Source organism: Somniosus microcephalus, chromosome 19 (assembly GCF_052327205.1).
Source record: "Somniosus microcephalus isolate GS21.2 chromosome 19, FLI_Smic_1.0, whole genome shotgun sequence".
NCBI lineage: Eukaryota > Metazoa > Chordata > Chondrichthyes > Squaliformes > Somniosidae > Somniosus > Somniosus microcephalus.
The window spans coordinates 59,159,466-59,179,652 of record NC_141005.1 but is presented as its reverse complement, the minus strand read 5'-3'; the positions used below and the strand labels follow the sequence as shown (position 1 = coordinate 59,179,652).

General features: G+C 54.2%; 1 protein-coding gene across 1 annotated transcript in view; it reads left to right on the top strand.

The window, feature by feature from the left end:
* LOC147104493 (uncharacterized) overlaps nucleotides 1–20,187 on the top strand; it is a 389,586-nt gene that overhangs the window by 29,740 nt on the left and 339,659 nt on the right. Inside the window, exon 2 of the mRNA XM_085962145.1 lies at nucleotides 1,256–1,437. Coding sequence (XP_085818271.1) covers nucleotides 1,298–1,437 — 140 coding nt within the window. The 5' untranslated portion in view covers nucleotides 1,256–1,297. The remainder of the gene's footprint in view (nucleotides 1–1,255; nucleotides 1,438–20,187) is intronic.

Sequence of the window (20,187 nt, the reverse complement as noted above, 5' to 3'; positions counted from 1 at the left end):
CCTAACAACACTGTGGGAGTACCTTCACCACACAGACTGCAGCCGTTCAAGAAGGCGGCTCACCACCACCTTCTCAAGGGCAATTAGGGATGGGCAATAAATGCTGGTCTTGTCATCGATGCCCACATCCCATGAACAAAAAAAACCTGTAAGAACACACCTCCGGCAATACGAGTTCACCGGAGAATTCACAGTGTTACAGGTTTCGAGCTCGTTGGGGTGGGGTGGGGCGGGGGGGGGAATCAATGGCTGATCAGACCTCATTGAATTCTGAGATCTCTCTCCTAACAGCCCTTCCTTTAAGCCTTTTTTTCACAATGGCTATGTGAGAATCCGCATGTTTCTACATTACCTAATCCACAATTATCATTCAACACTGATTTGCCTGTCCTGCCCTTGCAGCACACAGATCAGACTCCCCTGCTTGGTTACATGCCCTCGTTTTCCAGTTCTCAGGCAGCCGGCTTTTCAAGGTTGGAGCTAACAAAGACAGCTTCTTTGTCATTTCTGATCAGCTAAAGAGTATCTCTGACAGATCCGACTTTTCATTCTCACGGAGTAAATTAAACATTGAAACTCAGTTAACATGCAACAGCTAAAAGTTAATATTACTACAACTGAAGAGAATTAACCCTTTCCTCACAAGATGCTACCTCTGACAGTGCAGCACTCTCTCAGTACTATACTGTCATAAGAACATAAGAAATAGGAGCAGGAGTAGGCCATTTGGCCCCTCGAGCCTGCTCTGCCATTCAATAAGATCATGGCTGATCTTCTACCTCATCTCCACTTTCCCACCCAATCCCCATATCCCTTGATTCCCTTAATATTCAAAAATCTATCGATCTCTGTCTCTAATATACTCAACGACTGAGCCTCCACCGCCCTCTGGGGTAGAGAATTTCAAAGATTCACCACCCTCTGTGTGAAGAAATTTCTCCTCATCAGTCCTAAATGGCCGACCCCTTATTCTGAGACTGTGACCCCCTGGTTCTGGACTCTCCAGCCAGGGGAAACATCCTCCCTGCATCTACCCTGTCAAGCTATGTCAGCCTAGATTATGTATTCAAGTCTTGTATAGGGGCCTGAACCTGTGACCTTCTAATTCAAAGGTGAGAGTGTTTCCAATGAGCTTCCAATGAGTTATCTCTCCAATGACCATCAAAAAGATCGGCCAAGTCCACAGAATGATATTTCGCACCCTTTGTCTAAAGTCGCACTGGTTTGAAATGAAGTGTTGAAATGTTTTCTCCAGTAGGAGTTCACGTGAGAGAGTCCGGTGTCACAGAGCTTCAGGATGGTAGACTGGAATTGGTGGGTCTCCCCGCGTGACCCGAGAGACATCTGGACAAAGCACCCCACCTTAATTCTGAATGAAATTGCCTTCTACATTGTGGCCCTATTGAGCCTGAAGCACGCAATCCGAAATGGAGGAAGGTAAAAAAAAACTTGCATGATCTTTCTATACGAGGTTTTCTCTTTGATTGAATTAATGCTAAAAGTAACGGCAACCACATCTCCGTAACGCGGCAAAATTATATATCGAAAAAGGAATGAATGTTCTAGTCCTTGGCCAGAGGCTCATGATATAGAGCAAGGGGTTGAAGAGGCCAAGATGATTACTAGAGTTAGGCTTACCCAGGGTGTTCTAGAAAAATACAGAAGATACAGTACCATGTTATTAAAATTTCGCTCCACTCCCAGTTAAAGTCCTCTATACTAAGCAATGGCCCACCCGTCTGGTATCAGGCAGTCGCTCTACGTTCACTTTCTGCCTAAATTGTTCTGAGCTGGTTGGTAAGGAATTTGCAGGAGTGATGTGGCTTGACTTAACCTCTCGCTTCCCCCTTGCCTCTGACTGATGACTAGTTCCTTAAGTTTGTCTGTAATTGTCACCCCTCCTCTCCAGAAGGCACTGATTTGCCGAGGTTTGTTTCCATTGCCCCCCCGCTTGACCTCACCCAGGTTAGCCAGTCTGCATGGGTGAGCCTTAACAGTGAGTGCTAAGCAGGCTATTTCAATTCAATTCAATTCAATTCAATTTTATTTGCCATATGTAACCAGTACAAGTACAAATTACAATGGAATGCTTACTCCCCGTTGGGACACGTCAGCTATTCTTACAGCGCCGTGTTCAGAAAGTCAATTCAATGGCATCCCGTGGCAGTGGGCGCACGATGTCCCTCAGCTGCTCCGTCCTCCTCGTCACCGCGGCCTCCTCCTCACTGTTGCCGGCTCCACGTGTGGTGGCCTGCTTCTCCCGCTCACGATCCGACCTCTGGCCGCCATGCCCGGCTCCCCTCCTCCCAGTCGGACTGCGAGCTTCCCGCCATGGAGCTGCCGGCCGACGACTGTGGGGTTGGGTGTGGGGAAGGTGAGGTAGAGGTACATCGCAGCTGAGCCCAGTCCTATTCCCACCCGCATCCACACATCTATTCTTTCCTGCACGGTCACTAATTGTGCTCAGAAGTGGACATCACCATTGATATTTCCCCCACTGAAGCTAGGGAGGACGTAGGCCAATTGTGTAGTGCCCCTATCATTACCCAGCGGAGATTGTTTTTTTTATTCAATCCTAGGACGTGGGCGTCGCTGACAAGACCAGCATTTATTGCCCATTCCTAATTGCCCTTGAGAAGGTGATGGTGAGCCGCCTTCCTGAACCACTGCAGTCCGCGTGGTGAAGGTTCTCCCACAGTGCTGTTAGGGAGGATGTTCCAGTAACTCAGTACAGACCAGGATTCAAACCTGGAATCTTCCTGCTGTGTATCCCATTGAAGATAATGGGACGGCCAATGCATGGAGGGGTTAAGCTATGAGGGGAGCATGATATAGCTTCACAATATAGGGCAAGTTCACCGATCCCACACTCCCAGTGGAGAGCTATCTTCGAAGGGAGCACTGGTTGGATGAAGGGCTATCACACGTGCAGCACCAATTCTCTGACCAGTGCTGTCTGAAGGGAACACACAATTGGTGAATTTACCCTTTATATGTTTCAATCTCAATGCAGTCTTGTACCTTTTCGACAAGGTGTCGGTGTTGGCTCAGTGGGTAGCATTCCTGCATCTGAGCCAGAAGGTCATGGGTTCAAGCCCCACTCCAAAGACTTGACACCTGAGTACATTACTGAGTGAGTGCTGCACTGTCAGAGGTGCCGCCCTTTGGATGAGTCGTTAAACTGATTTCTCCCTCTGCTCTCTCAGGTGGATGTAAAAGATCCCATGGCACTATTTGAAGAAGAGCAGGGGGAGTTGTTCCCGGTGTCCTGGCCAATATTTATCCCTTAACCAACATCACTAAAAATCAGATGATCTGGTCATTTATTTCATTGCTGTTTGTTGGAGCTTGCTGTGCGCAAATTGGCAGCTGCATTAGCCTACATTACAACAGCGACTCCACTTTAAAAAATATTTAGTTGGCTGTGAAGCGCTTTGGGACGTTCTGAGGCCATGCAAGGTGCTGCATAAATGCAAATTCTTTCCTTTTCATCTGCACAAATAATTAAACATTCTACCCTCCCTATGAATTGTGTGACAATATTATTCTGTGGTGATGACCTCTTACAGTCCATGTAACTTCAGCGCTGTGTTTTAAATGTCATCAGCGTCATTTCATTTCATTGAAATCAGGTGTATATGATAATAAGAGATGGCAGCAAGTGAGTCGAAAGCTGTAATTATCACGGTTCATGATGCCATCTGGACCCGTACAAAATGACAGGCGTATTACTCATTCCCAATCACCCACAATTTTGCATATAAAGGAGGCAGCCTCCTCACTAAATTGTATTTAGAAATACTGTAGGTTATTTTTCTAGTTCCTATAGGATGGCTGCCTGACGGTGTCAAAATTGCACAAGAGTTATATACAGCTCCACCCTCGGGCTCTGTTATTTCCTGCATTTATACTCTTTTAAAATGTTGATTATTAACTATTATGGTTCAGGTTTTTCACTCTTTATTTGTGTTGACAACAGTAAGGGGGGTTTCCATCGGCAGCCCTGCACCTCCTATAACCCAAACCCAAACCCCCTATGGCGAAAGTTGCAGTGTCCGCGGATCAATAATACACGGACTGCAGGAGAACAATAATAACAGGTATTTACTGAACAGAGGGTACTCTTTTTGTTTGGACCCAAAAAAAACCCAATTGGACTGTAAATAAACAAAAGTTCAACTAAAACTTAACAAATCAAATTAAAATTTGGTTTTCCGGGTTGATAATGCACTCCAGTCCCCGCGGCGCCCACCGGTCGCGGAAATACTCAAGCGCGCCGGCGGACACCGCGTGCTCCATCTCCAGGGCCACCCGGGCGCGAACATGGCCACGGAAGAGAGGCAAGCAATCCGGCTGGACGACCCCCTTGACCGCCCGCTGCCTGGACCAATTGATGACTCTTTTAGCCAGGCCCAGGAGCAGGCCCACAAGGAGGTCCTCTAACCTGTCCGCTCCCCTCCGCACCGGGTGACCGTAGATCAAGAGCGTGTGACTGAAGTGCAACCAAAAATCGAGGAGCAGCCCCTTGAAGTAGTGAAAGAGGGGCTGCAACTTCTCACACTCCATATAAACGTGAAACACGGACTCCTCCAGGCCGCAAAAAATGCAGGCGGCCTGGGAGTCCGTGAACCTACTTAAAACCTTATTGCACGGGACCGCTCCGTGCAACACCCTCCAGGCCAAGTCCCCGATGGAACAAGGGAGGACTCCCGCGTAGAGAGCCCTCCACTGGGGACCTCCGCCACCGCCAGTCGGCAAGACGCCACGCCAAGGCGTGTCCGGACGGTAGACGAAGATGGCAAAGTGGAGAGTGTGCAGGAGCAGCCCGTACAGGAAACCCCTCCGCGCGGAATGAAAAGGCACGGAGGGTATTTCCTCGAGACGGCTCAAGTTGTGAGGCGCCGGTTCCCGAGGGGAGTTTCGGGGCCGGGCGCCGATGAGGAATTCCGTCCGAATGGGGGTAAGCTCGGACGGGATCGCCCCACGTGCTTGAGCCGCCTCGATACACCTAGTGGAGTCGGGGCCCAGTGCCGCTTTCACCGATTCGATGGCTTCGACCGCGAGCCGGACGTTGGCCCAGGACAGGCGCCGCGCCAGCTCCTCCGGCGCCATCCAGCCCGCTCCTCCGCCATCGAGCAGGTCCCCGACTCTGGTCACCTTGCCAGGCACAGCCCTGCCCTCCGCCAGCCGCCCGAACCCGCGTTCGTGGAGGTGCAGATTCCTGAACAGCGGCTCCCGAAGGAGAGCTGCCGCTCCTGACGGGGGAGAGCTCCGCCTGGAAGTGACGTAGTTCCAAACCCATAGCAGTTCCTGGTAGAAGACAGGCAGCTCCCGCAGGCCGGCACGCCTGCCACCCACTTTCGCGAACAGGAGCTGCGTGTCGTAATTGAGGCCGTGCAGCTGGCGCAAGAAAAACGTCGCCAGCGCACACCATCTCGGAGGATTCTCGACGTACAGGTATCTCTGCAGCGTCTGAAGACGGAAAGTCGCAGCCTGGGTGCGAAGGCACACCAGCGCCTGACCGCCCTCCCTAAGCGGGAGACACAGAACCGCGGCAGAGACCCAGTGCTTCCTTTTGTCCCAGAAGAAGTCGATGAGCTTCTTCTGCATCTTGGCGACAAACGCAGGGGGAGGGATCAAAGTGACCAACCGGTACCACAACATGGCGGCCACCAGCTGGTTTATGACCAGCGCTCGACCCCTGTAGGACAACACTCAGAGCAGTCCTGTCCAGCGTCCTAGGCGAGCGGTGACTTTGGCCTCCAGCTCTTGCCAGTTCGCCGGCCAGGCGTCCTCGGCAGGGCTAAGGTAGACTCCCAAATAGAGGAGGTGCGTGGTGCTCCAGGCGAAAGGCCTGAACTCCGGCAGGGAGTCCACCCGCCACTGACCCACCAGGAGTCCGGAACATTTCTCCCAGTTGATCTTGGCGGAGGATGCGTCCGAGTAAATCTGCTGGCATTCCCGCATCCTCCGCAAGTCAGCGGGATCCGTGACCGTGAGGAGCACGTCATCGGCGTAAGCCGAGAGGACCACCTCCACGCCCGGCCCTTGCAGAGCCAGTCCCGTCAACCTCTTCCGCAAGAGGCGCAGGAAAGGCTCTACGCAAATGGCGTATAACTGACCGGACATGGGGCATCCCTGACGCACCCCCCTCCCAAAGCGAAGGGGCGCCGTCAAGGACCCATTAACTTTAATCAGACACTCCGCGGCGGCGTACAGAAGTCGGATCCGGGCGACGAAATGCGTCCCGAACCCGAATGCGCGCAGAGTCCCGAAGAGATACTCGTGATCCACCCTGTCGAACGCCTTCTCCTGATCCAGGGAAAGGAAGGCGACCGACAGACCAGCCCTCTGGGAGTGGTGGACCAGGTCCCGGACCAGATGGATGCTATCGTGGATGGTCCAGCCCGGGACCGTGTAGGACTGGTCGGGGTGGATCATGTGGGCTAGCACAGTGCCAAGGCGAGCAGACATGGCCCTGGCAAAGATTTTATAGTCCGTGCTGAGGAGGGAGACCGGGCGCCAGTTCTTAAGGAGGCGGAGATCGCCCTTCTTAGGCAGCAGGACAATGACCGCCCTGCGCCAAGAGAGGGGCATCTCCCCGGTCGCCAAACTTTCCCCCAGGACCCGCGCGTAGTCGCCCCCCAAGACGTCCCAGAACGCCCTGTGGAACGCCACGGTCAGCCCGTCCAGCCCCGGGGACTTTCCCCTAGAGAGCTGGTAGAGGGCGCCGGTCAGCTCCGCCAGGCTTAGCGGAGCGTCCAATTTTTCGGCGCCCTCCGGGCTAACCTTCGGCAGGTCCTCCCGCAAAACTCTGCGCGCAGCCTCGCTGGACAGATCCGGAGAGAACAGAGCCCCGTAATAGGCGCGGGTCTCCGTGCTGATTCCCTCCGGATCCGAGACCAGTGATCCGTCGTCGGCCAGCAGCCCCAAGAGCTGCTTACGGACCCCCCGTCTTTTTTCCAGTGAGTAGAAGAAGGGGGAGCCGCGGTCCAGGTCCTGCAGGAGCTGGATCCGCGACCTCACGTACGCCGCTCAGGACCCGATGAGCTGCAGGTCCTTCAGCGCACCCTTCTTCTCTTCGTACACCTTCCGCAGGGCCGGGTCCTCGACGACCTGACCGAGACGGGACTCCAGGTCGAGCACCTCCTTCTCCAACCGCCCGACCCGGGCCTCCCGCCTCTTGGTCGACCCCTTCGCGTACTCCTGACAGAAGAGACGGATGTGAGCCTTGCCCACGTCCCACCATAGCCTCAAGGAGGGGAAGCCCCCCCGCTTCCTTCTCCAGTCAGCCCAGAACCGCCGAAACGAATCCCGGAACCGCGCGTCCTCCAGCAGCAGGTTGTTAAAATGCCAGTACGCGGACCCCCCCCGCGCGCGCAGCGGAGTGAGCTCTGCCCACACCAGGTGGTGGTCCGTGCACGGCACCGGCCACATGGAAGCCGCCAGAACGCAGGAGACTTACGCCCGGGAAATGTAGAGGCGGTCGATTCTGGACCTTCCTCCCCCAGACCGCACGCTAGTGAAGGCGCTGGAGTCGGGGTGGAGATTTCACCAGACGTCCACCAAGTCGAAGGACCCGACCAAGTCCCTCAACTTCTCCATCACTGCTGGGCTTCGCAGGGGACCCGAACGGTCCCTCGCCTCAAGGGTGCAGTTAAAATCCCCCCCGAGGATGATGCACTCGCCCGCGTCGACGGAGCCCAAAAGAGCGGACACTTCTTCGAAGAAGCGCACTTGCTGCGCACCGGTCTGAGGGGCGTACACGTTCACTGGATGGAGCGGCATGCCCCCCAGGCAAACAGTGACCTGGAGCAAGCGGCCCGGCACGTGCTCCTTGACCCCCAAGATCTCCGGCTGAAAATGCGGGGCCAGCAAGATAACCACCCCGCTAGAATTGTTGGAGAGGTGACTCATGCTGACCCCTCCTTGCCACTCCAGGAGCCATGTGGCTTCGTCTCCCGGAATGGTGTGGGTTTCTTGCAGGAAGCACACCGCACACTTCCCGTCCTGAAGGGCCGAGAAGTTGTTGAATCTGTGGCGCGCCTCTCTGCTGCCGTTGATGTTGAGGCTGGCTATGGTTATCTTCATGTCAGAAGCATAGTGCAACCTCTACCTACACCTAACGGGGGGAGGGAGCGCAGCCGCTGGTCAGCCGCCACTTCCTCAGCAGCCCAGTGAGAAACGTTCTGAGCCGATGCAGCTCGAGCGGGTCCACGCCCTCGTCCGCGCCCATGATTTTAACGGCGGCGCGGACGGACACGATGAGCAGCGCCAGCTCCGACCACCTGTCGAGGGTCAGCCGGATCTTATTTTGCCGACCCTGGCACGTGGCCATAAAGTCCCGGAGTTCCCTTATGGGAATGAGGAGAGACTCGGCGAGGGGCACGAGGTCATCCAGCGCCTCGTGGACGGTGGAGTCCAAATCGTCCTCCGTGCCCATCACCGAGTCCCCATCCTCCTCCAGGGGGTCGTCACCAGCAGCCGACCCGTCCGTCGCGCAGTGCGCAGCGAACGGCTCGGCCGCACCAGCCGGCCCCGCCTCCGCCCGGATCCCACCCCCAGGATCGGCGGCAGAGGATTCCTCCCAGGGCTCCTCTAGGGGCGCCGGGCCAGAAGACGGCAGCGGTTCGGAGTCCCCCCCTGCCTCAGACGCCAGAACGACCGGAGAAACCGGGGAGAGAACAATTCCCAGCTCCTCCAGTACGTCCGGCACCAGAGACGCAGCCAGGGGGCCATCCTCCTCCTCGCCACCAGCCTCTGACCCAGCGGATGGGGTGTTTTCAATTAAAACCTCCACTGGGACGAGCAGCCCCTGGGAGATGTCCGGGTCGCATTGGGCGAGCTCATTTTCCTCGAGCTCGCCCGACCCAGACCCCAGGCCGCCTGACCCAGCGAGGGATAACGGCACTGATAAAATGTCAATCACCGCCGCGGGTTGTCCCGCGCCCACCCCCACGGGCAGGGTCTCGTCCCCATCCCCGGGAGGCATGTGCCGGACAGACCCATCTGCCTCAGCCTCCCGAGGGACAGGCGACCCCTGCCGATCGCCGGTGGTACTGACAGCGGGGGGGGGGGGCGCAGTACCCGCGGCGGGCGACGACTCCCCCTGCTCGGAGGGACCTTCCTCCTCCCGGTCCTCCTCCTCTTCCAGGGGGTCGCGCCTTCTTTTAACGCGGAGGGAATGAGGGAGACCTCCATGTCTGCAGGGGCCTCCTCGTCCGCTCCCTCCGGCGGAGCAGGTTTGTTGGGTTCCTCGGGCCCGAGCCCGGCCGCAGGTATTGGCGTTTCCGCTACGGCAGTTGCGGCCACAGGCTCGGTCACGAGGCCCCTCCCACTCGCGTCTGCCCCGATTAACTCCGCGAGGAGCGCGGGTGTAAGGGGCGCAAGGGGCGAGGTCTGGCCATCCACGGGGGGACCCGCCCTAAGGTGTTTATTTTTTCGCCACGCCTTCTTTCTGGCCGGACGCGCTCCCTCCCCCCCGCCGGAGGTCTTGGTGGCATCGGCCCCCGACGTCGACCGCGCATCAGATGTTCCTGACGCGCGGGCAGATCCGGGGTGAGGAGCGGTGGCGGCGCCAGCCTCAGCCGCACGAGATGATCCGGCGGCCTTGGAGGCGGGGCAGTTTTTCCGGATGTGCCCCACCTCCTTGCAGGCGTGGCACCGCACACCGTCCGACGTCCAGAAGGCGCGATAGGCGGTCCCCTCATGGTGGACGACGAACGCCCCGTCAGTGTCCTCCTCCCGCGCCAGCTGGATAAACAGCTAGCGCCGGAAGGAGAAGACGTGGCGAAGGCTGGCTTCCCGGAAGCCGAGCGGGATGGGCGTGATCCCCGACCTCACCTCCCCAAGTTGGCATAAATGGGGGAGGAGGAGCTCACCAGGAAAATAGGGCGGGACGTTCGAGATGATGATCCTCTGCGCGGTGGCCTCGAGAGGATCCACCGGCAGGAAGGTCCCACCCACGGTGAGCCCCTTGGCGACGGCCAGGGACACCGCCCGCTCCGACCCCAGGAAGAACACAGCCTTCCCGTACATTTTTGAGGCCGCGACGATGGCTGAGGAGCCGACAACCCCAGCCATGGCTTTAATGCAGGCCTCAATGGTCATCGTGGGGTGAGTGTAGCTCTTCACCCCAAGCTTTTTTGTCATAAGTTTAAAAGGTGCCGGGGCAGCAGAAGCAGCGGGAGCAGCTGTGGCTGCCACTCCCGCATAAGTCCTGGCTGGCCCCGCCACCGGCGAAGATACAGTCGCCATTATGGGGTGTTTTTATAAGGGCTGCACTCACCCCAAGTCACAGGCCTGAAGGTGTTAATGGCCTCAGGTATTTTTTGGTCCTCTATTGAGCAGAGGGAGCTGTTTAAAATGAAGACACACCTCTCCCCTTATTGATTGAAATTGGGAGAGGGGCCTTCTCCCCTCTGCTCAATAGGCAATTAATAAAAAGAGATGAAATTGAGGTGCCTCAGAGAAATAGGCAGAGAGAGCCAAAGAGAGAGAGAGAGAGGGGGGGTGGGAAGGAGGGAGGCCGCAAGGGCAGGGTTGCCACTCAGGATGGTGGGTGGGTGGGTGGGTGTTGGCAGGGGTGCACTCTCCGATGGGAATTTAATGTCTTTGATGGTGGTGGTCTTCTGGCAGGGGGAGAAGATATCTTCACCTGGGAAAGCTGGAGATGCCCCAGACTCAGTCCCACACCAGGTCTTAACGATGTAATTGGACTTCACCTAGGCAGCTCCAGCTGTCCCAGGTCAGGCAATAGAAGGGGTGCTTATTAGTGGTGTGTGTGGCCTAGCTTTTAACAAGAGCCACACACACACACAGACACCCCTTGATGATCCGGCCTTGTTTTTTCTTTTCTCCCCCCACCTAAAATACAAAGTCTTTGGGAGAGTGCCCCAAATTACACCCACTTTTAGATGTTCAGAAAAGATGATGTTGTTCTTCCCTCCTTCCAAACAGTTGGTTGTTGATGGTGGTTTCTCACCCCTCTCTCCCTCTCCTGAATTGGAGACCAATTTGGGGAAGCAGTGATAGGAAAGGCCTCTCCCCTGGTTGGTGTTGTTGCTGGCCTCCCTTCTCCTTCTCTTCCTCTGTCCTCTCTCTCCAGGCACCTCTGTTGATGTGATGATGATGGTGGAGGTGGTGGTGGTGGCCTATCGTTGTCCTCCTCTTCCTGGTCAGGAGACCACCACTTTCCACTCTCCTGGTTTGGCTGCTCCTTCTCCTCCTGCTGACTGAGGCAGCTGCACAGCCAGAAATGCTGAAGTACAGAAGCCTGCTATGGCTTTATATACAGGTGTGGTCACTGCCGGTACTGCAGTATAAAATCAGTTCTTCTCTTAAAGGTACAGACACAACAATTCCTCCCCTTTTAGATAAACAGTACATAACATTCATTTAACAACTAAATAATAACTAATTACAATTACAATTTTCTCTGTACTATATACATCAACTGAAATAATCATTTATAAGTTCAGTCTTTGAGGAGGCTTCCTGATCTTGACTGGATAGCGCCTTTCTCGAGTATCCTGTTCTTGCGGCGGAGTCGATTCTGGCTCATTGTCATTGGTTGGTTCGTCAGCTTCCAATACCACTGCTTCTGAGGTAGACGCAATCTGTACTTCGGGTTTATTACCAGGTGCACATGCTTGTGGTATGGTTTTGGCTTGTTCCTGTGACTCTAGAATCTGGTCAGCATGGCGTCTTACGATGCTCTCTCCAACGTCCATTGTGTACATTAGTGGTCCCTGCTGTGTGCATATCATTCCTGGCTGCCATTTTTCTGTTCGGTAGTCGCAGGCCAAGACTGGTTGCCCTATCTTGAAGCTTCTGGTTGGCTTCTCATTGATGTGCTGGAATTGCTTATCCTCAACATTTCGTCTTATGTTTGGTTTGAGCAAATCCAGGCGACATCTTAGCCTTCGGTTGAAGAACATTATGGCTGGAGCTTGGTTGGTGACTGCATGTGTCGCATTCCGGTAAGCAAACAAGAAATTATCCACCTTGTGTTGTAGTGGTATGTCGTCGTTATACATCGCCTTTATTGCCTTTTTAAAGGTCTGAACAAACCTCTCAGCCAATCCATTTGTGGTTGGATGATATGGGGCAGATGTGTAATGTTTCACCCCATTATTCCTCAGAAACCGCCGGAAATCCTCGGACACAAACTGTGGCCCATTGTCGGAGCAAATCTGTTCTGGCAAGCCATTCCTGGCGAAGATGGTCCGTAGGACTGCAATAGTTTTCTCCGTGGTGGTGGAGGACATTTTGATGACCTCTGGCCATTTCGAATGGGCGTCCACGGCGATTAGAAACATTGAGTCCATAAATGGACCAGCAAAATCAATGTGTACCCGTTACCATGGAGATGAGGGCCACTCCCATGGATGTAGCGGGGCCTGTGGTGGAGCGTTTTGGACCTTCTGGCATCCTGTGCATCTCTTGGTCATATCCTCGATTTCTTTATCGATTCCCGGCCACCACACAAACGCCCTGGCTAGGCTCTTCATTTTTACCCCTCCCAGATGACCCTCATGAAGCTCATTGAGCACGCTATCTCTCAACTTGGGTGGAATTACCACTCGGTATCCACACATCAAGGTCCCCCGGCACACTGACAGCTGTTCTCTCCTTGGCGAGAATGCTTTTCCTTCTTCCCCTTGCTGCCACGCTGCTCCTAGCGTTCTACAGGGTAATGGCGGCGACCCGCGGCTTCGGCGCGTCTCACTTTTCCTTCCCCTCGTTTTATTTTCTCTACGCTGCCCGGTTCTTGAGCACCGACCGCGCCCTGTGTGCTCCACCCTCTCTCTCTCTCTCTGCTCCTGACGACACTGCACGGCCCCTTTGCAGAGCTGCTCGATCGAGCTTGAGCCCGCCGCAGTCCGGACGGGTCAGCGCACTACCTGCTACCAGCACAATTTGCTGGAACACCTTGACTGGGGAGCCAAGCCCAGCTCTCCACAGCCTCCCCTGCAATTCTCCGAACTCCGATGGATCCTTGGGCGGTTGCCCGCGGTCGACGCCCGTTGCTCTGACTTCGACATCCAAGAAGCTTCTTCTCAGGGAAAGATCCCCGTGAGGTGATGCAGTACTGCAGGTGAGTTCGAACCTGTTCGTCGCCAGTGTAGTGTCCGAGGATCAATAATACACGGACTGCAGGAGAACAATAATAACAGGTATTTACTGAACAGAGGGTAACTTAAGACTGAAGTACAGAAGCCTGCTATGGCTTTATATACAGGTGTGGTCACTGCCGGTACTGCAGTATAAAATCACTTCTTCTCTTAAAGGTACATACACAACAGAAGTGAATGGGTTAAGCGTGACACCAGATTAACCATGAGCCGTTTACTAAGATATTTCGTGCTGGTGGCTGCACAGGATGCCCACTGTGCGCTCTTGGGGGTAAAGGGGGGGTCCAATATTAAACGTACATACCGCAGGCCGGGAGCCTTGCCTTGCCCGCCAGCAGTGCGATTCAGTACATCGTGAGCTTACTGCCCACAATTGACCTTCCCTTAAGCACCGGACAGAAAAAACACGGGCAATTTACTGAGACACACGACCGGTCAGCCAACTTCCCTGCCGGTACTACACATTCGTAAAATGGTCCCCCTCTGATGGGCAGAAGAACAGCATTTGTCAGACCATCTGGTTCAGGCTAAACCTGCCTGTTAAATTTATTACAAGAAGCAATTAACACACAAGCCAAAATTCTACATCACAACACCGATTACACTTCAAATATCATTCATTGGCTGTGAAGCGCTTTACGACGTCCTGAGGACATGAAAAGAGCTATATAAAGGCAAGTTCTTTCTTTCTCAATTTTTTTCCACTGATTTAGAAGTTACCCTCTGCAGTATAACAATTTAAAACTTGCACAGAGCTTATTTCTCAGATTTCTAAACTTGTTTCCACGCTTTAGAGACCAAAAATTGAGTCATTCAGCTGGCAAGAAACTCAATTTAAATTTCATACCCAAAATCAAGACCCTGATTGATGCTTACATGTAGAATCAATTTGGGCCTGAAGCTCAGCTCTTAAATGACTGTATAGTGAATGTGGCGGAACATTTTTAGAGTTGTACAGAGTGGCCTAGATTTCCCCTGCTCCTCCCTCCCCACCTTACTCGTGTTGATTGGCAAACATCACCAGGGGAGGAAGACCTGCCATTTACCACAAAGATGCACCACTGTCCCATGGCTGAACTTCTAGCCTGGGGGGTCATTTAACTACAGGAGGCGTTGAGGACTCGGCCTGTGCAAGACCGCTCTCTGTGAGTGTCCACACAGGCCCTGGTTGGACAAGGAAACCTTCGGGCTCCCCTCCACCAGCTACTCAACACTGGATGCTTGGACCTAACAGGCGTCCCTTGTATCCAGCTGCCAGGGAATATGTGGTGGGGGGTGGTGGGGAGGGAGGGAGGGAACGACATATTTCTCTTGTTTGCATTTGTTTTACAGATGCCCCCACCCCAAACATTCAACGCTACTAAACCTGAGCACCAGGAAATGGGATGGAGGCACGAGGAGGCACGTCACCGAGCACTTTTTGCCCACATCTGCCGAAGATTAGTGGTCGGGTCGGGGGAGGAGACTAGTTTCTCCTGCTGTGCGAGATCCCCGTGGGACTGCACGTCTCGGGGGGGAGGGTCTAGAACGAGGGGTCACGGTCTCAGGATACGGGGTAGGACATTTAGGACTGAGATGAGGAGAAATTTCTTCACTCAGAGAGTGGTGAACCTGTGGAATTCTCCACCACAGAAGGCTGTGGAGGCCAAGTCACTGAATATATCGAAGAAGGAGATAGATAGATTTCTAGACACGAAAGGCATCAAGGGGTATGGGGAGAGAGCGGGAATATGGTATTGAGATAGAGGATCAGCCATGATCATATTGAATGGTGGAGCAGGCTCAAAGGGCTGAATGGCCTACTTCTGCTCCTATTTTTCTATGTTTCTATGTTTCATCGGAACCGAGCCTTGGAGAGAGAGAACAGAACTAGCTGTGCCAGAGATATAAGAAAGAAGGGCAGCTCATATGTCCCATCAGCAGTGACATTCATTTGTTCGTCTAGTTAACGTAGAATGGTATATGTACTGCTCGTAATGTTGAAATCCAAACTTGAATTTGGTCAACACTTCCTGCTTCCCCCAGCACTTCAGGGAAGTCAACAGCAACGGTGCAGACATGTGTTCCAGCTTCGATCCTCATTCTTTGCTGAGGTGCTACAGTTAGCCTCAGTGCCCTTGGTGAGAGAGAAGACAACATGGCCAGGGTTACCTTCTCTGATCACTATCCAGGGGCGAAGGCTGCAAAGTGCGTGCGTGTTTATATTGGGTAAGGCCAGGGTTGAGTGCGAATGTGATGTCCTACACTGGGAAAGAGCCTAGCATCACACTGTCTGAGCTCACACATGTAGAATGGCCACTACTGCCCTGGAATTGTACTCCAGCGGTGTCTTCAGGAGAGAAAGAGAAAGAACTTGCATTTATATAGCGCCTTTCATGACCTCAGGACGTCCATAATCCCTTCACAGCCAATGAAGTACTTTTGAAGCGTAGTCACTGTTGCTAAGTAGGAAATGCGGCAGCCAATTTACAAACAGCAAGCTCCCACCAATAGCAATGAGATAATGACCAGAACATCTGTTTTTGTGATATTGGTTGAGAGACAAATATTGGCCTGGACTCCGGGGAGAACTCCTCTGCTCTTCTTCACATAGTGCCGTCCTGCTCGTCTTCACATAGTGCCGTCCTGCTCTTCACATAGTGCCGTCCTGCTCGTCTTCACATAGTGCCGTCCTGCTCGTCTTCACGTAGTGCCGTCCTGCTCTTCTTCACATAGTGCCGTCCTGCTCTCCTTCACGTAGTGCCGTCCTGCTCTTCTTCACATAGTGCCGTCCTGCTCGTCTTCACATAGTGCCGTCCTGCTCGTCTTCACATAGTGCCGTCCTGCTCTTCTTCACATAGTGCCGTCCTGCTCTTCTTCACGTAGTGCCGTCCTGCTCTTCTTCACATAGTGCCGTCCTGCTCTTCTTCACATAGTGCCGTCCTGCTCGTCTTCACATAGTGCCGTCCTGCTCTTCTTCCCATAGTGCCGTCCTGCTCTTCTTCACATAGTGCCGTCCTGCTCTTCTTCACGTAGTGCCGCCCTGCTCTTCTTCACATAGTGCCGTCCTGCTCTTCTTCACATAGTGCCGTCCTGCTCTTCTTCACATAGTGTCGTCCTGCTCTTCTTCACATAGTGCCGTCCTGCTCTTCTTCACATCGTGCCGTCCTGCTCTTCTTCACATAGTGCCGTCCTGCTCGTCTTCACATAGTGCCGTCCTGCTCTTCTTCACATAGTGCCGTCCTGCTCTCCTTCACGTAGTGCCGTCCTGCTCTTCTTCAAGTAGTGCCGTCCTGCTCGTCTTCACATAGTGCCGTCCTGCTCATCTTCACATAGTGCCGTCCTGCTCGTCTTCACATAGTGCCGTCCTGCTCTTCTTCACGTAGTGCCGTCCTGCTCTTCTTCACATAGTGCCGTCCTGCTCTTCTTCACGTAGTGCCGTCCTGCTCTTCTTCACGTAGTGCCGTCCTGCTCTTCTTCACGTAGTGCCGTCCTGCTCTTCTTCATGTAGTGCCGTCCTGCTCTTCTTCACAGTGCCGCCCTGCTCTTCTTCACATAGTGCCGTCCTGCTCTTCTTCACGTAGTGCCGTCCTGCTCTTCTTCACATAGTGCCGTCCTGCTCTTCTTCACGTAGTGCCGTCCTGCTCGTCTTCACATAGTGCCGTTCTGCTCTTCTTCACATAGTGCCGTCCTGCTCTTCTTCATGTAGTGCCGTCCTGCTCTTCTTCACGTAGTGCCGTCCTGCTCTTCTTCACATAGTGCCGTCCTGCTCGTCTTCACATAGTGCCGTCCTGCTCTCCTTCACATAGTGCCGTCCTGCTCTTCTTCACATAGTGCCGTCCTGCTCGTCTTCACATAGTGCCGTCCTGCTCTTCTTCACATAGTGCCGTCCTGCTCTTCTTCACATAGTGCCGTCCTGCTCTTCTTCACGTAGTGCCGTCCTGCTCTTCTTCACGTAGTGCCGTCCTGCTCTTCTTCCCATAGTGCCGTCCTGCTCGTCTTCACATAGTGCCGTCCTGCTCTTCTTCCCATAGTGCCGTCCTGCTCTTCTTCACATAGTGCCGTCCTGCTCTTCTTCAAGTAGTGCCGTCCTGCTCGTCTTCACATAGTGCCGTCCTGCTCGTCTTCACATAGTGCCGTCCTGCTCTTCTTCACATAGTGCCGTCCTGCTCTTCTTCACGTAGTGCCGTCCTGCTCTTCTTCACATAGTGCCGTCCTGCTCTTCTTCACATAGTGCCGTCCTGCTCTTCTTCACATAGTGCCGTCCTGCTCTTCTTCACATAGTGCCGTCCTGCTCTTCTTCCCATAGTGCCGTCCTGCTCGTCTTCACATAGTGCCGTCCTGCTCTTCTTCCCATAGTGCCGTCCTGCTCTTCTTCACATAGTGCCGTCCTGCTCTCCTTCACGTAGTGCCGTCCTGCTCTTCTTCACGTAGTGCCGTCCTGCTCTTCTTCACGTAGTGCCGTCCTGCTCTTCTTCACGTAGTGCCGTCCTGCTCTTCTTCACGTAGTGCCGTCCTGCTCGTCTTCACGTAGTGCCGTCCTGCTCTTCTTCACGTAGTGCCGTCCTGCTCTTCTTCACGTAGTGCCGTCCTGCTCGTCTTCACATAGTGCCGTCCTGCTCTTCTTCACGTAGTGCCGTCCTGCTCTTCTTCACATAGTGCCGTCCTGCTCTTCTTCACGTAGTGCCGTCCTGCTCTTCTTCACATAGTGCCGTCCTGCTCTTCTTCACGTAGTGCCGTCCTGCTCGTCTTCACGTAGTGCCGTCCTGCTCGTCTTCACGTAGTGCCGTCCTGCTCGTCTTCACATAGTGTCGTCCTGCTCTTCTTCACATAGTGCCGTCCTGCTCTTCTTCACGTAGTGCCGTCCTGCTCTTCTTCACGTAGTGCCGTCCTGCTCTTCTTCACATAGTGCCGTCCTGCTCTTCTTCAAGTAGTGCCGTCCTGCTCTTCTTCACGTAGTGCCGTCCTGCTCTTCTTCACGTAGTGCCGTCCTGCTCTTCTTCACGTAGTGCCGTCCTGCTCTTCTTCACATAGTGCCGTCCTGCTCTTCTTCAAGTAGTGCCGTCCTGCTCTTCTTCACGTAGTGCCGTCCTGCTCTTCTTCACATAGTGCCGTCCTGCTCGTCTTCACGTAGTGCCGTCCTGCTCTTCTTCACGTAGTGCCGTCCTGCTCTCCTTCACGTAGTGCCGTCCTGCTCTTCTTCACGTAGTGCCGTCCTGCTCTTCTTCACGTAGTGCCGTCCTGCTCGTCTTCACGTAGTGCCGTCCTGCTCTTCTTCACGTAGTGCCGTCCTGCTCTTCTTCACGTAGTGCCGTCCTGCTCGTCTTCACATAGTGCCGTCCTGCTCTTCTTCACGTAGTGCCGTCCTGCTCTTCTTCACATAGTGCCGTCCTGCTCTTCTTCACGTAGTGCCGTCCTGCTCTTCTTCACATAGTGCCGTCCTGCTCTTCTTCACGTAGTGCCGTCCTGCTCGTCTTCACGTAGTGCCGTCCTGCTCGTCTTCACGTAGTGCCGTCCTGCTCGTCTTCACATAGTGTCGTCCTGCTCTTCTTCACATAGTGCCGTCCTGCTCTTCTTCACGTAGTGCCGTCCGGCTCTTCTTCACGTAGTGCCGTCCTGCTCTTCTTCACATAGTGCCGTCCTGCTCTTCTTCAAGTAGTGCCGTCCTGCTCTTCTTCACGTAGTGCCGTCCTGCTCTTCTTCACGTAGTGCCGTCCTGCTCTTCTTCACGTAGTGCCGTCCTGCTCTTCTTCACATAGTGCCGTCCTGCTCTTCTTCAAGTAGTGCCGTCCTGCTCTTCTTCACGTAGTGCCGTCCTGCTCTTCTTCACATAGTGCCGTCCTGCTCGTCTTCACGTAGTGCCGTCCTGCTCTTCTTCACGTAGTGCCGTCCTGCTCTCCTTCACGTAGTGCCGTCCTGCTCTTCTTCACGTAGTGCCGCCCTGCTCTTCTTCACATAGTGCCGTCCTGCTCTTCTTCACGTAGTGCCGTCCTGCTCTTCTTCACGTAGTGCCGTCCTGCTCTTCTTCACGTAGTGCCGTCCTGCTCTTCTTCACATAGTGCCGTCCTGCTCTCCTTCAAGTAGTGCCGTCCTGCTCGTCTTCACATAGTGCCGTCCTGCTCTTCTTCACGTAGTGCCGCCCTGCTCTTCTTCACATAGTGCCGTCCTGCTCTTCTTCACGTAGTGCCGTCCTGCTCTTCTTCACATAGTGCCGTCCTGCTCGTCTTCACGTAGTGCCGTCCTGCTCTTCTTCACATAGTGCCGTCCTGCTCGTCTTCACGTAGTGCCGTCCTGCTCGTCTTCACATAGTGCCGTCCTGCTCTTCTTCACATAGTGCCGTCCTGCTCTTCTTCACGTAGTGCCGTCCTGCTCTCCTTCACGTAGTGCCGTCCTGCTCTTCTTCACGTAGTGCCGTCCTGCTCTTCTTCACGTAGTGCCGTCCTGCTCTTCTTCACGTAGTGCCGTCCTGCTCTTCTTCACGTAGTGCCGTCCTGCTCTTCTTCACGTAGTGCCGTCCTGCTCTTCTTCACGTAGTGCCGTCCTGCTCGTCTTCACGTAGTGCCGTCCTGCTCTCCTTCACGTAGTGCCGTCCTGCTCTTCTTCACGTAGTGCCGTCCTGCTCTTCTTCACGTAGTGCCGTCCTGCTCTTCTTCACGTAGTGCCGTCCTGCTCTTCTTCACGTAGTGCCGTCCTGCTCGTCTTCACGTAGTGCCGTCCTGCTCTTCTTCACGTAGTGCCGTCCTGCTCTTCTTCACATAGTGCCGTCCTGCTCGTCTTCACGTAGTGCCGTCCTGCTCTTCTTCACATAGTGCCGTCCTGCTCTTCTTCACGTAGTGCCGTCCTGCTCTTCTTCACGTAGTGCCGTCCTGCTCGTCTTCACGTAGTGCCGTCCTGCTCTTCTTCACATAGTGCCGTCCTGCTCTTCTTCAAGTAGTGCCGTCCTGCTCTTCTTCACGTAGTGCCGTCCTGCTCTTCTTCAAGTAGTGCCGTCCTGCTCTTCTTCACGTAGTGCCGTCCTGCTCTCCTTCACGTAGTGCCGTCCTGCTCTTCTTCACGTAGTGCCGTCCTGCTC